The 12,740-nt window shown below is 42.9% G+C and overlaps 1 protein-coding gene across 2 annotated transcripts in view; it reads right to left on the bottom strand.

Moving 5' to 3' along the window:
- MED13L (mediator complex subunit 13L) overlaps positions 1 to 12,740 on the bottom strand; it is a 238,747-nt gene that overhangs the window by 19,052 nt on the left and 206,955 nt on the right. For both annotated transcript variants that reach the window (XM_058656914.1, XM_058656913.1), the window contains exons 17-23: positions 10,733 to 11,670; positions 7,335 to 7,514; positions 6,555 to 6,778; positions 4,340 to 4,532; positions 3,266 to 3,692; positions 2,379 to 2,598; positions 163 to 351 (exon numbers count right to left, since the gene is read on the bottom strand). In XM_058656914.1, the coding sequence (XP_058512897.1) occupies positions 163 to 351; positions 2,379 to 2,598; positions 3,266 to 3,692; positions 4,340 to 4,532; positions 6,555 to 6,778; positions 7,335 to 7,514; positions 10,733 to 11,670 (2,371 nt within the window). The remainder of the gene's footprint in view (positions 1 to 162; positions 352 to 2,378; positions 2,599 to 3,265; positions 3,693 to 4,339; positions 4,533 to 6,554; positions 6,779 to 7,334; positions 7,515 to 10,732; positions 11,671 to 12,740) is intronic.

Raw genomic sequence — 12,740 nt, forward strand, 5'->3', positions numbered from 1 at the left:
AGTCTTTCCTCTGTTTTTCCAAGAAACCTGCTGGCTCCTCTACCCACTTAGCAAGCCAACCAAACAGCCCAGCACTCTCCAAGCAACATCAGCACTCGCCTGGCTGGCATTTTCGGGTAGAAGGGTGTGCCTTCTGCACAGCTGGAAGCTGCCAATACTCACTTCAGGGTTCCTGAGAATCATCTCCATGCTGGCTGCAGGCCCAAACCCTGTGAGGGACTTAATGTGGATCTGTGTAGGCAGCGGCCGCCTGCACTGGCAGTACACGGAAAATGCCATGGACTTCAAGTACTGAATGTAGAACACTTGCTCGTCCTTCATTGTCTGCAGCATGTACTGGCAAGGCACAATCTGCAGGCACAGATTTTAAACAGAAAGCTGAGATCTAACAGGCTAGCAAGAAAGCTGCAGAATCAAACAACAAGCATTCATATATGGAAGTCGGGAGAGGGAACCGTAGCTTTAAAATATGTAAACACCAAACTTAATTAAATCCTAATTCCTTCCAGGGACAGAAAATGCTATCTCCGAAATGCACACCCTCAACTTAAGAAGAGCTACCATTACAAAAGCCAGTTACACAGTTACGTTGCAAATGAGGTTCTCAATTTGGGGGTAAATTCTCAGTGCAGTACTGCCAAGGGCTCAAAATTTTAAAACTTGCATTTTAATATATTCCATATTTTTATAATGAATATGTACAACACCATGAAATCACTGGAGTAACTGTCCAATAAACAAACAGTAACAACTATCAACAGGCTATTCTGAGCATTATAATTTCAATTTTTTAATTCTACAGGACAGCGTTCTTTGAAGTGATGTTAAAAAAAGATTCAAACAGGACCCAGTGAGACAGCTCAGTTGGCTAATCCTTTGTCTTACAAGCGCCAGGGTTCCATGTAGGTGCCGGTTCTAATCCCGGCTGCTCCACTTCCCATCCAGCTCCCTGCTTGTGGTCTGGGAAAGCAGCAGAGGATGGCTCAAAGTCTTGGGACCCTACAGCCCTGTGTGGAAACCCTGAAGTGGTTCCCGGCTCCAGCTCAGCTCAGCTCTGGCTGTTACAGCCGTCTGGGGAGGGAACTGGTGGATGGGAGATGTTTCTGTTTATCCTCTCTCTGTAAATTTTCTGTTTCAATCAAAATAAATCAATCCTTAAAAATTTTTTTTTCAAACATCCCAGGCATCATTTTTCACTTACACAAGTATTTTTTAAATGGTTACACTATAGACCTTTTAAGGCGCGGTAACATCAGGCCTGTTCATTCACTGCGGAAGTAACCTTCCTGGAAAGAAAACTGCTGATGCTTTTCAGCATCTACACCTAAGGATCTAGTTTAAAGTAATCTGAAGCGCACCAAAGAAGATGGCATACACACAGATTCACTAGGATTTTATTTATAACATATGAAAAATTTGCAGTCATTTATTTATTTTTATTGGTAAGTCAGATTTACAGAGAGAAGGAGACAGAGATAAAGATCTTCCATTCACCGGTTCATTCCCCAAGTGGCCGCAACAGTTGGAAGCTGAGCTGATCTGAGCCCAGGAGCCAGGAGCCAGGAGCCAGGAGTTTCCTCTGGGTCCCCCATGTGGGTGCAAGGTCCTAAAGTTTTGAGCTGTCCTCTACTATTTCTCAGGCCACAAGCAGTGAGCAGGATGGGAAGTGGAGCAGTCACAAACCAGCACCCATATGGGATCCTGGCAAAAGCAAGGTGGGGACTTTAACCACTAGGCTACTGTACTGTGCCCTAAAAATATTTCTCATCAGAATTTTCAAGAAACATGGAGGGCCCAGCATCGTAGCATTGCAGCTAAAGTCCTCATCTCGTATGCCCTGGGATCCTATATGGGCGCCGGTTCTAATCCTGGCGGCCCTGCTTTCCATCAAGCTCCCTGATTGTGGCCTGGGAAAGCAGTCAAGGACGGCCCAAAGCCTTGGGACCCTGTGCCCACATGGGAGACCTGGAAGAGGCTCCTGGCTTCAGATTGGCTCAGTTCCAGCCGTTGTGGCCACTTGGTGAGTGAATCATTGGACAAAAGATCTTCCTCTTCGTCTCTCCTCCTCTCTGTATATCTGACTTTACAATAAAAAATAAGGAAATATAAAAAAAAAAAACATGGAAACTCATTCAGTAGAAAAAATTTAAAATTATGTTAAATATATATGAACTCAAGCCTGTAAATGTAAACAGAAAAACAAAAAGGCTAGTAATTTAGTAGAATGTTAATTTGATGATAGTAGAAACTGAAAGGCAGGGCTGCAGAAGATTCTTCTTTTATACTTTTCTATACTTTCAATTTAATAAAAATCATGAACTTGTATCTTTGTTCATCAAAACACTGCCAGTAAAAGTAAAGGATAAACTTGTAGTCACCTGGAGAATGAAAGAATTTCTCATATGCTTAGGTAAATTATCCAGCATTTCTGCATAGCAGCGCATCAAGCTCAACAGCCAGAAGTTTCCGGGAGTGGCATCCTCCTCCGAGGTGTAGGTGAATGGGTCCACCATGTAAATGACAACAGCGGGAGGGTAGGTGTGGCTGTCTGCCGAGTCAGGCTCTGTGGGGATGCCTATTCGCTCCCTCTCTGTAACACTGAATAGAGAATTACTTGTTAGGCGGCCAGAATAAACATCCATTACACAGAATACTTCAACTAGGAGCACATTTATTCCCTAGACAATGATTACAGATCAGATGTAAACATATTATATATCACATCTTCAAAATGAACGCTAACCAAGACAGTATGCAGTGAGAGTAGATGGAAAATGACAATACAGGTTGAGCAGCTCTAGCACAGAAACTGGACTTTACAGAGAGTTAGCAGTTTTAGAGCATCCTGCATTTTACATTTCAGATTTCCAGGAGTCAATGCAAATATTTCAAAGTCTGAAAAACTCCACCTGGTCCCACTTATTTCAACTAGAGGATATTCAACCTGTACTACCCTCTAAAATGGGAGAACTCTTTTTCAATCATCTTTTCTGGGGTTAAAAAGCATAGAGATACTGTATTAATAAAATAGTTGTAAGTCAATAACCCTAATAATAATGCTTATTAATTATAATTAATCATAAGTCTCAAACTTCTTAATAGAGGAAAAGATTGACAGTTGCTATTTTTTTATTTGGGAGAACAGAAATAGAGCACTGTGCTAGATTTCTGAGCTTCAGGAGGTCAAACGGGGGTAGGGATGTTCACTGGAAGAGTATATAGGAGGCCCAAGCCGAGGCACCCGGCTAGAGCAGTGAGAACGCACCTTTCTTGTCCGTCCTGGGAGGGCTGAGACGAGCTTTGCCCAGGCTCAGTGTCTCCACCACAGCTTACGTTCCCTGGGGTTCTATCCGTGGAACTGCCCCCAGCATTGGGGTTCTGTCCTCCAACACTACCACTGAATCCTGAAGAGGAGGTAGTGCTGATTTGGTTAATACCCGGAGCACAGGTAGATGATGAGACGGGTGGTCCAGAGGACCCAGATGCGGAACCACTTGCTGCAGGGTTGGTAGAACTACCGTTGGAGGTGGGATTAAATGCACTGCCAGCAGGGGGAGCAGCTGATCCTGAACTTGAAGCCAAAGGCCCAGCATTGCCAGGAGCAGTCTGTCCCTGTGCTGCTGCTGGTGGGTTCTGATACCTGGGTGGTATCAGCAGGCTGCTGTCGAGCTGCAGAGTGGCTAAGTAAGGTGCTGAAAGAGGACAAGGACAGAGGTAATGTCAGTGATGCCTGCAATTGCTGGAGGCCAAAGCAGAAATTTAGGAGAGTCACTTTATAAAGAAATCTATGGTATCCCAAATACTATTTCCACACATGAACATATGCTTACATAACATGCAAACATAAAAATGCATGTGGACAACTGACTGCATAAGAGCAGCCTATTTAAAAAGACAGAAACTACTGATGACTTGTGATACTCTCCTTACACACAGATTCCCTGGCGAGTGACAGATCATGCACCCCATGGCCATTTTGATCAGAGCCCTCTTCATGTGTACATGGCTTTATACGCTTCTAACATTCCCTTGAGAACATGGGTTAATATTAAGCAGTTAATACCAAGTTATGCTGCTAACTTTTCAAAAAGTGGAGTAAATTATTTATGACTCCTTTAGATAGCTTTAAAAAGGTTTTAAAGAACACATAGCTACATAAAAATTGGTCTTTTTACTACACCAAAAGAAAAAAAAAGTACCTAAATAAATACAGTAATGAAATGCTAGCAAACACTACCAGTGACAAAAGAAATCAGTAAAATGTCATATCCATGAGGGAAGGGGTAGATTAACTATTCTATTCTTCAAATTCTACTCTATCAAGTCAAATTTCATTTACCTAGGTGATGGCGGCAAACTTGTGCGTAGAGCTTGAGTCTGGAATGATTGTCGCTCTCCTCGCTGCTCCACGGCTGGTTAAACCACTCGCTCACAAGCTCATTGGTCAGCTTCTGTGCCACGGTCTTCCCCACACGCATGATCCCATCACGCAGCACTCTGCAGATGGGCTTGTGCTGCCCAAGTCTACACATCTGCACAAACCAAACAAGTGCATCACTTAAAGCAGGAGCCACTGGTCAGTACTCACGGCTAGCAAGGGAGTTTGTACTATTTTCTTTTGGGGCTATCACATGCAATCAAATGCAGGTTCCAACTGACCTTTCTGATAATTGCAATGCACTAGAAGTACTTACCTGTCAGTTCCAAACCTGAACTAGGCCCTCTAAAAAAAAAGTGCTTCTTCACCCAAGCTAATTTCTCCTACACAAGAGGAGTCTTCCCGAGTACTGTCTGCTTGCTGATGGGCAACTAAACAACAATAACCAGGGTCCTGTATACTAAAGCTGAATTAGACATATGTCCAGGAAAATCACTTAGTAATCCTTACACATAATGTTTTCCCATAAGATCACAATAAAATTTTACGAGCTACCTGCTGTACTGTTACAGATGTTTGAAGAACACCCAAAGCCAGAGGCCTCTGACACTTGTTAAAAGTTAATGGTTCCTTTAGGACAGTAAGAGTCTGCTACACAACTCGAGGACACGAAATGGGTGCTTATGGCAGAAAAGAATCATACCCCAACAACCAACTCTGTCACCAGCAGGACTTTCACCCCTTGCTAGAAGCAGTCTTAACCAGGCCCCAAAATAACCTCAAGTGTGCACTCCTCTTAAGCAGGCATAAGAATTACTGTCAAATGAACAACCCTTATATGGTTAACTGAGAAAAAAAAAGGGCCTACAGCTCCTAAAAATATCTGATGAATTAATTCTTTTGTGTTCTCATACTTTTGTTGAAGGCTTCATTCAGGAGAATGGCAGAGTTTTCCAGCTGCCAGGACAAACTTTCTGCGTTATATTAATGGTGACTTAACAGAACGATATGCACCCAGGCAGCAATCCCTGCTCATAGCTGCGTCCAAGAGTTTCCACATGTGGCTTAATGAATGTCATCACATGACACGTCAACCCCTCTTCATGAGTTTGTAGCAACCCATAAATTTACTATTCAGTGCTTCCATATACATTTATAGATAGTGAGTCATTCGTCTGAAAATATTTTTAAATTCAGCTTGGCATCTTATTTAAAAACACTTCTGTGATGCTTATATTTGCTTGTCACAGTTCTAAATATTCTAGAAACATTAGTTTCACTTCATTATGCCAAATATAAAAACATTAGAAGTTGAAGGTACAAAGAAATTAGTGTGTATGCACTTTAGCAAAAGAAATGTAGCACCCACTCCTCAAAGACGGGCATGAGCGAGAGTCTAACTTCTCAAAAGTAAAAGGCCGGGGAGGGGGGGCTGCACTACAGTATAGCCAGTCAAGCTGCCGGCTGCATCCCATATAGACACCAATTATATTCCTGACTTCTCTACTTCCACTCCAACTTCCTGCTAATATGCCTGGGAAAGCAGTGCGGGATAGGCCAGGTGTGTGTGGGTCCCTGCACCAGTGCGGGACACCAGGAAGAAGCTCCTGGCTTCGCCCTGGCCCAGCCTTTGTGGCTACTTGGGGAATGAGTCAGTGGACAGAAGACACTATTTTCTTTCTCTCTCTCTCTTTCTCCTCTCTATAACTTTGCCTTCAAATAAATCTTAAAAAAAAAAGAGAGAGAGAGAGAGAGAGAGAGAGAGAGAGATTTATATACTACGGATAAATGACCCAGCTTTAATATTGTTATGGCTACTGCATTTTAAATTATCAAAATTAAACTATTAAAATGAATATAATGTTAAAACTTAACAGGAACATGATTGTTAAAGTTATTCTGATGCTAAATATTTACTGTTGTTTTTGGAAATTTCAACCTACCCACCTCATCCTCCAGCCCAAGAAGAAAATTATCACACAGAGTGAGTGTGCTATCCTGTAAAATCGTTTTCCCTACAGCCAACACATCCCGCTGGTGAATAATACTTTTAAATTCTTGAATACAACTGAAGAATTCCCTCTTCTTCCAACTGTTGACACATTTTGAGATGTGCTTATTCTTTCAAATTGAGTCATAACTAGACCAACCAAGAACTTGTGTCATGATTTCTCACCTCATATACAGCACTCAAGTCCCTGAAGAAAGTTTTGGCTCCTTCGAGCAAGGCCTCATTTTCTGGACACACCACAATATAGGCAACATCACGATGGCCAGCATATGGGTCCAACAACAGCCTCTCCCAAAATGGCAAGGAGAACGGTGAGATGGTGAGGAAGTCCTTGTCATAGCCCACCAGCAGTGTGGGGATGGGCAATGGCTCAGGAGATTCTTCTGAACCTAAAACAAGACCGTAGTTAGCAGGTTACTTAAAGAATTTATTTCCCGGGGTGGGGAGAATCCAAGTACCTACGAAACTGTGTCACATAATACAATGTAATTAATGAATTAAAAATAATAAATAAAAAAAGATTAAATTAACATAATTTCACAATAAAACAAAAAAAAAAGAGTTTATTTCCCACATTGTGGAAAGCTTAGAAATTACTGATGTTGGTTTTAATTCTGGCATCTGATATATCACTGCATGTCGACACAACATGCTTAAAAGTATTTTTAAATCATCTAATTAAATGATCCCTGGAGGATAATGAGCCAGAACTTACAGATGTTCAAGGAAAAGAGGGTAGACTAAAATAATTTCAAGTTATGTCATTTTCTTTACAACAAGCATCATGAGTCCGACCACACAGCAGACAAACCTACTCTAAAAGGCCACTCAGAGGAAATTGCAATGAAGGTGTGGAGGATCTGCAGGATCTAGCACACAGGCTAAGCTGCCTGTGCCTGCAGGGTATGCAAGTTGGAAAGAACTTAAGCCAGTCAGAGACACTACCGTAGGTCCCACGTCCTGCCATCTTGTGGAACTGCTGCCAGGTGAGTGGTCCCTGCACGTGCTGGATGTTTTCCCAGGTCCTGCCCGTTCGCTTCTTTTGGATGGCATCTTGCAGAAAGGGCTGCAGGGACAACAGCATCCGAACCACATCTTGGGAGGACAGCATGCTGATGTCCAGCACTGGAAGGGAAATGAGAACAGAAAAGTTCCTGCCATCATGATGGACCTCAATGATAGGCCATGACAAAGCCCACTAGTAGCTGGACTAGATTCTAAGACACTCAACTTAGTAATCAAACAGAAAGATATTCTTCTAAATTAGAGAAAACAATTGATGGTTCATCATTAAAAATGGGGAATATGGAGCCAGCACTGTGCCACAGTGGTTTAAGCTACCACCTGCAAGGCTGATACCTCAGGAGTACTGGGTTAGAGTCCCAGTTGTTCCACCTCTGATCCAGTTCCCTGCTAATTTGCCTGGGAAAGCAGTGGAAGCTGACCCAGGTGTTTGGGTCAGTGACCCAGCCCCAGTTATTGTGGCCATTTGGGGAAGAAATTAGCAAATATTATCTCTCTCTCTGGGTGTAATTTTGCCTTAAAAATAAATAAGCAAATAATTATTTTTTAAAAATCGGCAATGGGCTACTAGAGATAAAAGTTTAATTGAAGAACTGCTTTGAAGGGGAAAAAGTTAGGTCTGACATTTAACATCATGCAAATAATTTCCAAGCTTTTTAATAAAAAAAATTCTGAAAGTTCTGTAATTATTGCATTATTTTGATTCATAAATAGCAATGATGTGATTATATGATTGGGAGAAAGGATAGAAAAGCAGCCTTTAAAAGCTTACAAAAACATTCTCAAAATACAAATACACAAACACACACAATACACACAACGGCACATGGAAACACGGAAGAAGCAACCACAGCGTTGAGGTCTTCTGTAAATGGAGGAAGCAACTGTTGAATAAATCCCCCTGAAGCCAATGTTGCATCCCACCCCGTTTGAGCACCAGCTTGAGTCCCAGCTGGTCTACTTCTCATCTGCCTCCCTACTAATACGTGTGGGCACGCAGCAGAAGTTGGTCCAAGTGCCTGGACCCCTGCAGCACATGGGAGACCTAGAAAAAGCTCCAAGGGTCTGACTTCAGCCTGGCTCTGCCCTAGCTGGAGGTCATTTGGAGAGTTAACAAGCAAATGTGAAAGTTCTCTCTCTCCATCTTTCTTCACCTTTCAAATACACAAAATATCTCTTTTTAAAATGGGGTAGAAATAGTCCTTCCGTTAGCAGTTTTCCCGGGGAAAGAGTTCCTGTAATAAAAGCAGGACTGTGCAGGCATGAAGACATGTGGATTTTTCTTCTTCTGAGGATGGAGAGTCCATAGTGGCCACCAGATTCTGAAAAAGGGCCATGAGCTTTTCAGAGTTAATGAAACTCAAGGTGATGGGCTACAAATCCACACAGCTGGGATCCTGAAGATCACTCCTCATCCTTGCTTCTCTAACTGATGAAGAAAAGGATGTAGACAATAGGATGTAGACAATAATGAAGAGCCTAATTTGTTTTTTTAAAAAAAAGTACTGTGCTTGAACATAAGCAGGTAGAAAATGAAGGATAACCTTGTAATATTTTTTGAAGAGCTTCTACCTCCAGGAAACCCTTTTCCCTTGGTCTCTGCAGAAAACACCTGTCATCCTACTCCACTGACTCCCATCTCTGACATTTCAGATTTCAAAACACATTTAGAAGAACAACAAACAGCACTCCCCTCTCTGTGCCATCCCTTACACCTCTTGCCAGACTGAACTATTCAGAGGCAGGATCTATGCTTCACGCACACCCCCTTTGCACTCAGGACTCTCCTGGCACTACATATGCAAACAGCTCTGTCTGAGCTCAGAAACCCTATCTTAAACTTCTCTGACACGGCTCAGGGGCACTTTCACACTCACTGACTCTTCCCACTTTCATTAAACGCTGCTTCATGCTGGATTCCCCTCAGCCTCTTTCCTCTCTCCCTGTCAATGAGCCCCTACTCCTCTCCCTGGTCCTATCAGAACTCAGCTAAGCTCTGGCCCAGCTCTCTGCTCATTCTGTTTTCTCCCCTTCCTCTTCACCTGTCGAAGAATCCCACTGCCTTGAGCTCTTGAGATTTCTGTAACTTCCAACACAAGTTATACTATTCTTCCCAGCCCCAGTGTTCCCCTAGCATACCTTCTCTGACCACCATTTCGAAATCTTGCACAAAAGTTACCAACCTGGCAGTAACACTTTCTGAACATCTCTTGAATGTTTCCACCACTTCTCCACCTTCTTTACAAGCTATTATTTCTTATTCAGACTACCTCAGTAGCCACCTACTCTCCCTAAATCCATTTCTGCCATATTCTAACCCACACCCCACACTAGAAGCAGACTCACTATGTTTTTTCCTTAGTTAACCCAATTAAAACATACTGGTCTCCTATTAAAACTCTACAGTGATGTTACCATTCTTTGGATAAAGACCCAACCCTCAATATGTCTCAAAAGTTCTTTGTAATCAAGCTGGTTTCAACCCCTTGAGAGCCCCCAGTTCATGGAGTTCTGGGCCTTCACACTTGCATTGTTTTACATCTGGGGCACAAGAGCAGCTCCTTCCTCTTGTCACTCAGTTGATGAATACTCATCCCTGAGATCTCAGAGCAACTGTCATTACTGCTTAAATCTTCCCTAATCTCCAGATTAGGGAGACCCAACCCACCTATCATCATCCCTTGTACTAATTTGTAATAATGCGCCTACTGATGTAATCATCTGATTGACATCCACTTTTCCAGAATAGAATGCAGAGCTCACAGCAGCAGCTTGTCTCCTTCAGCCACCATTTCCCCGAGGATGCATCACAGTTTAGACAGTAAATGAACAAGGAGAGAACACAGCAAGGTGTCTGACGCTCTCAGAGCCCCAATTCCAAAAACGTGTCAACTGGAACATTTAATAACAGAAGAGCGAGCAACATGCCCCATTAACCTTAAGTAAATGTGGTAACTGATCTAAGAGATGGTAAGCCATAGCAAAGAGAAAATATTTCCGTAAATGAGCAGCCGTTTTTGTGGAAGTGGTACCACGGAAACATCTTGATGAAAGGCTGGATTTACATATGTAATGGGGTACAAATCAACAGTTTGTACACTCTAAATGAGTTGCATATTTCCACATTTACAAATTAACACAGGAGAAAACTGTCATAAAATAATCACTCTTCTTCTTCAAAGGCACCACAACCAAAAACATTTCCCCAGGCCTTCCTTACATGTAGCATTGAATGAAGGCAGCACTAAATAAAATGAAACTTCAAATATTAGCATCACACCGAGACCCTTTGAAGTCGGTTTCTGTTCCAGGCCACCTACCATTGCTATGAGGCCAAGAGTGCACAGTGGCACTTCTCACTAGAGCTTCGTCCACTTTTCCACCAGTGGGATTATCCACGTATTGCCGGCCCTGCTCCAATGCGTTAAAGCATTCTGTCCAGTAATCATTGTTATCTGCTTGCACCCGGTCATAACTCCAGCTTACACAGGGAAGAGTTTGGCGATTGTTAGAAGAAATGTAGTCCAAGAAACTGAGAGAAGCAAAAGGTTGTGTGTGTTGATCCTGGAGGAGGAGGAGAAGGCTATTGGGTGGCTCCGGGGGTTTTTTGGCTCCCTCGACCTGAGGAAGAAAGGTGCCCTGACACATCATTAAGCGCCTCTCCGCAGCTTGACCAATATCAGAGTTCTTCCCAAAAATATCCAGCTCATCTTCCAGGAAGAGTCCTGAATTGTAGGCAAGTTTGCGGTTCATGATGGCACTGAAGCCACAGGTACAGCGGTACTGGTCCTCGTTGGAGGAGTCAGGGATGTAAAGGCCGACATCTGCCCCTTTGATGTTCATGTTGCAGGCACAGATGCAACAGCTGTCAAAGTTTCTGTCTTTAAAGATATTCATGACAGAATCAGACAGGATCAGGGTGACATACAGACTGTGGGCTTCAGGAATTGGCTGCATGGTGGCAGGCTCCACAGAGTTGAGGGGCCGTGTTGTAGACGGTGTAGAGGCTGGTGACCCCTGATCAGTGCTGTCATACTTCACAGATCCCTGACCACTGGCAGTACCCCCACCTCTGGGAGTTCTTGGGGTCCTGGGGGTACGTGGGGTAGGGACAGAGAAGCGAGGGGTTGCTGGAGATGGAAGGACTCCTGCCCCACTGTTGCTGGCTGGAGCAGCACTGTTCAGCGTCACCGGCGTGCTCATCTGTGGTGTGTTCAGAGAGTCTGGATCGGCTAGGCTTCCAACACTAGGCACATTACTGCAACAGACAGAAGGGAAGGTGTGAGAGCGGAAGTGTGTATCGTGGAAGCCAAGTCTACACATGGTCTTGTCAACTCCACAATACACATTCTTGTACCGTAGGTGTGATCACTTGGTAAATGCAATTTGTCCTTTAAGAAAAGATTCAGAGCAGTCAGCACAGTGCGTGCAGAAACAGGAAGCAAGAAATGATAAATATGTAAACATACACTTTCCTTCTACTTATTTCACTCTTAGTCAATTCCCATCTGAAGCGTTTGACAATGTCATACAATTTGTGTAAGAAAACAAGACGTTGGCTTTGGTCAATTTAATTCTGAGAAGTTGTAACTGCTAAATGGAGCTTCAGCACACGAGTTCAGATGCTAAATTAACTATAGGACCACAGGATGACATTTCCATCTAATTTGCAATTACACTTTTATCATTTTTTGAAATTGAAAGTCTGTTGCTTCACTTGCTGTCTGAGGCTATAATCTATCTATGCTCTTCGAATAATTATAATCAAATACATGTAAAAATTTAACATCTTTTTTTTTCTAATTTTCAAATTGTAGCCTAGAGGTAAGCATTTGGCACGGGGGTTAAGACATCACTTGGGACACCTGTATTCCATGTCAGAGCATCGAGGTTCATGTCCCAGCTCCACTTCTGATTGCAGCTTTACACTGGTGTGGAATCTGGCAGAGGGAGGGAAGGGAGGAGCACGGGTGGGTATAACACTGACTGTTCAAGTAGCTGCCATCCACATAGGGGTACTTGGAGAATGGATTAGCAGGTGGGGGATAATCTCTGACTCTGCATTTCAAGTGAACAGTATAAAGTTTTTCAAAACTAAGGTTACATTTTTACACTAATAAGTAACTCAAGGGAATTCAATTTTAGGCAACTCAATACCATACTATGATTAATAGGAAAACTACATATGCTGCTAAGATGCCTTAGGGTTCAGCAAGCAGTGACAAAAAAAGGTACATGTTCCAACAGATGTCGTGGGGAAGCAGACACCTCTAGTTTACTTTTACTTTTCACTACGTTCTACATTCTGTATCACACAGTTATTTTTAC

Source organism: Ochotona princeps, chromosome 29, assembly GCF_030435755.1.
Source record: "Ochotona princeps isolate mOchPri1 chromosome 29, mOchPri1.hap1, whole genome shotgun sequence".
Classification (NCBI taxonomy): Eukaryota; Metazoa; Chordata; class Mammalia; order Lagomorpha; family Ochotonidae; genus Ochotona; species Ochotona princeps.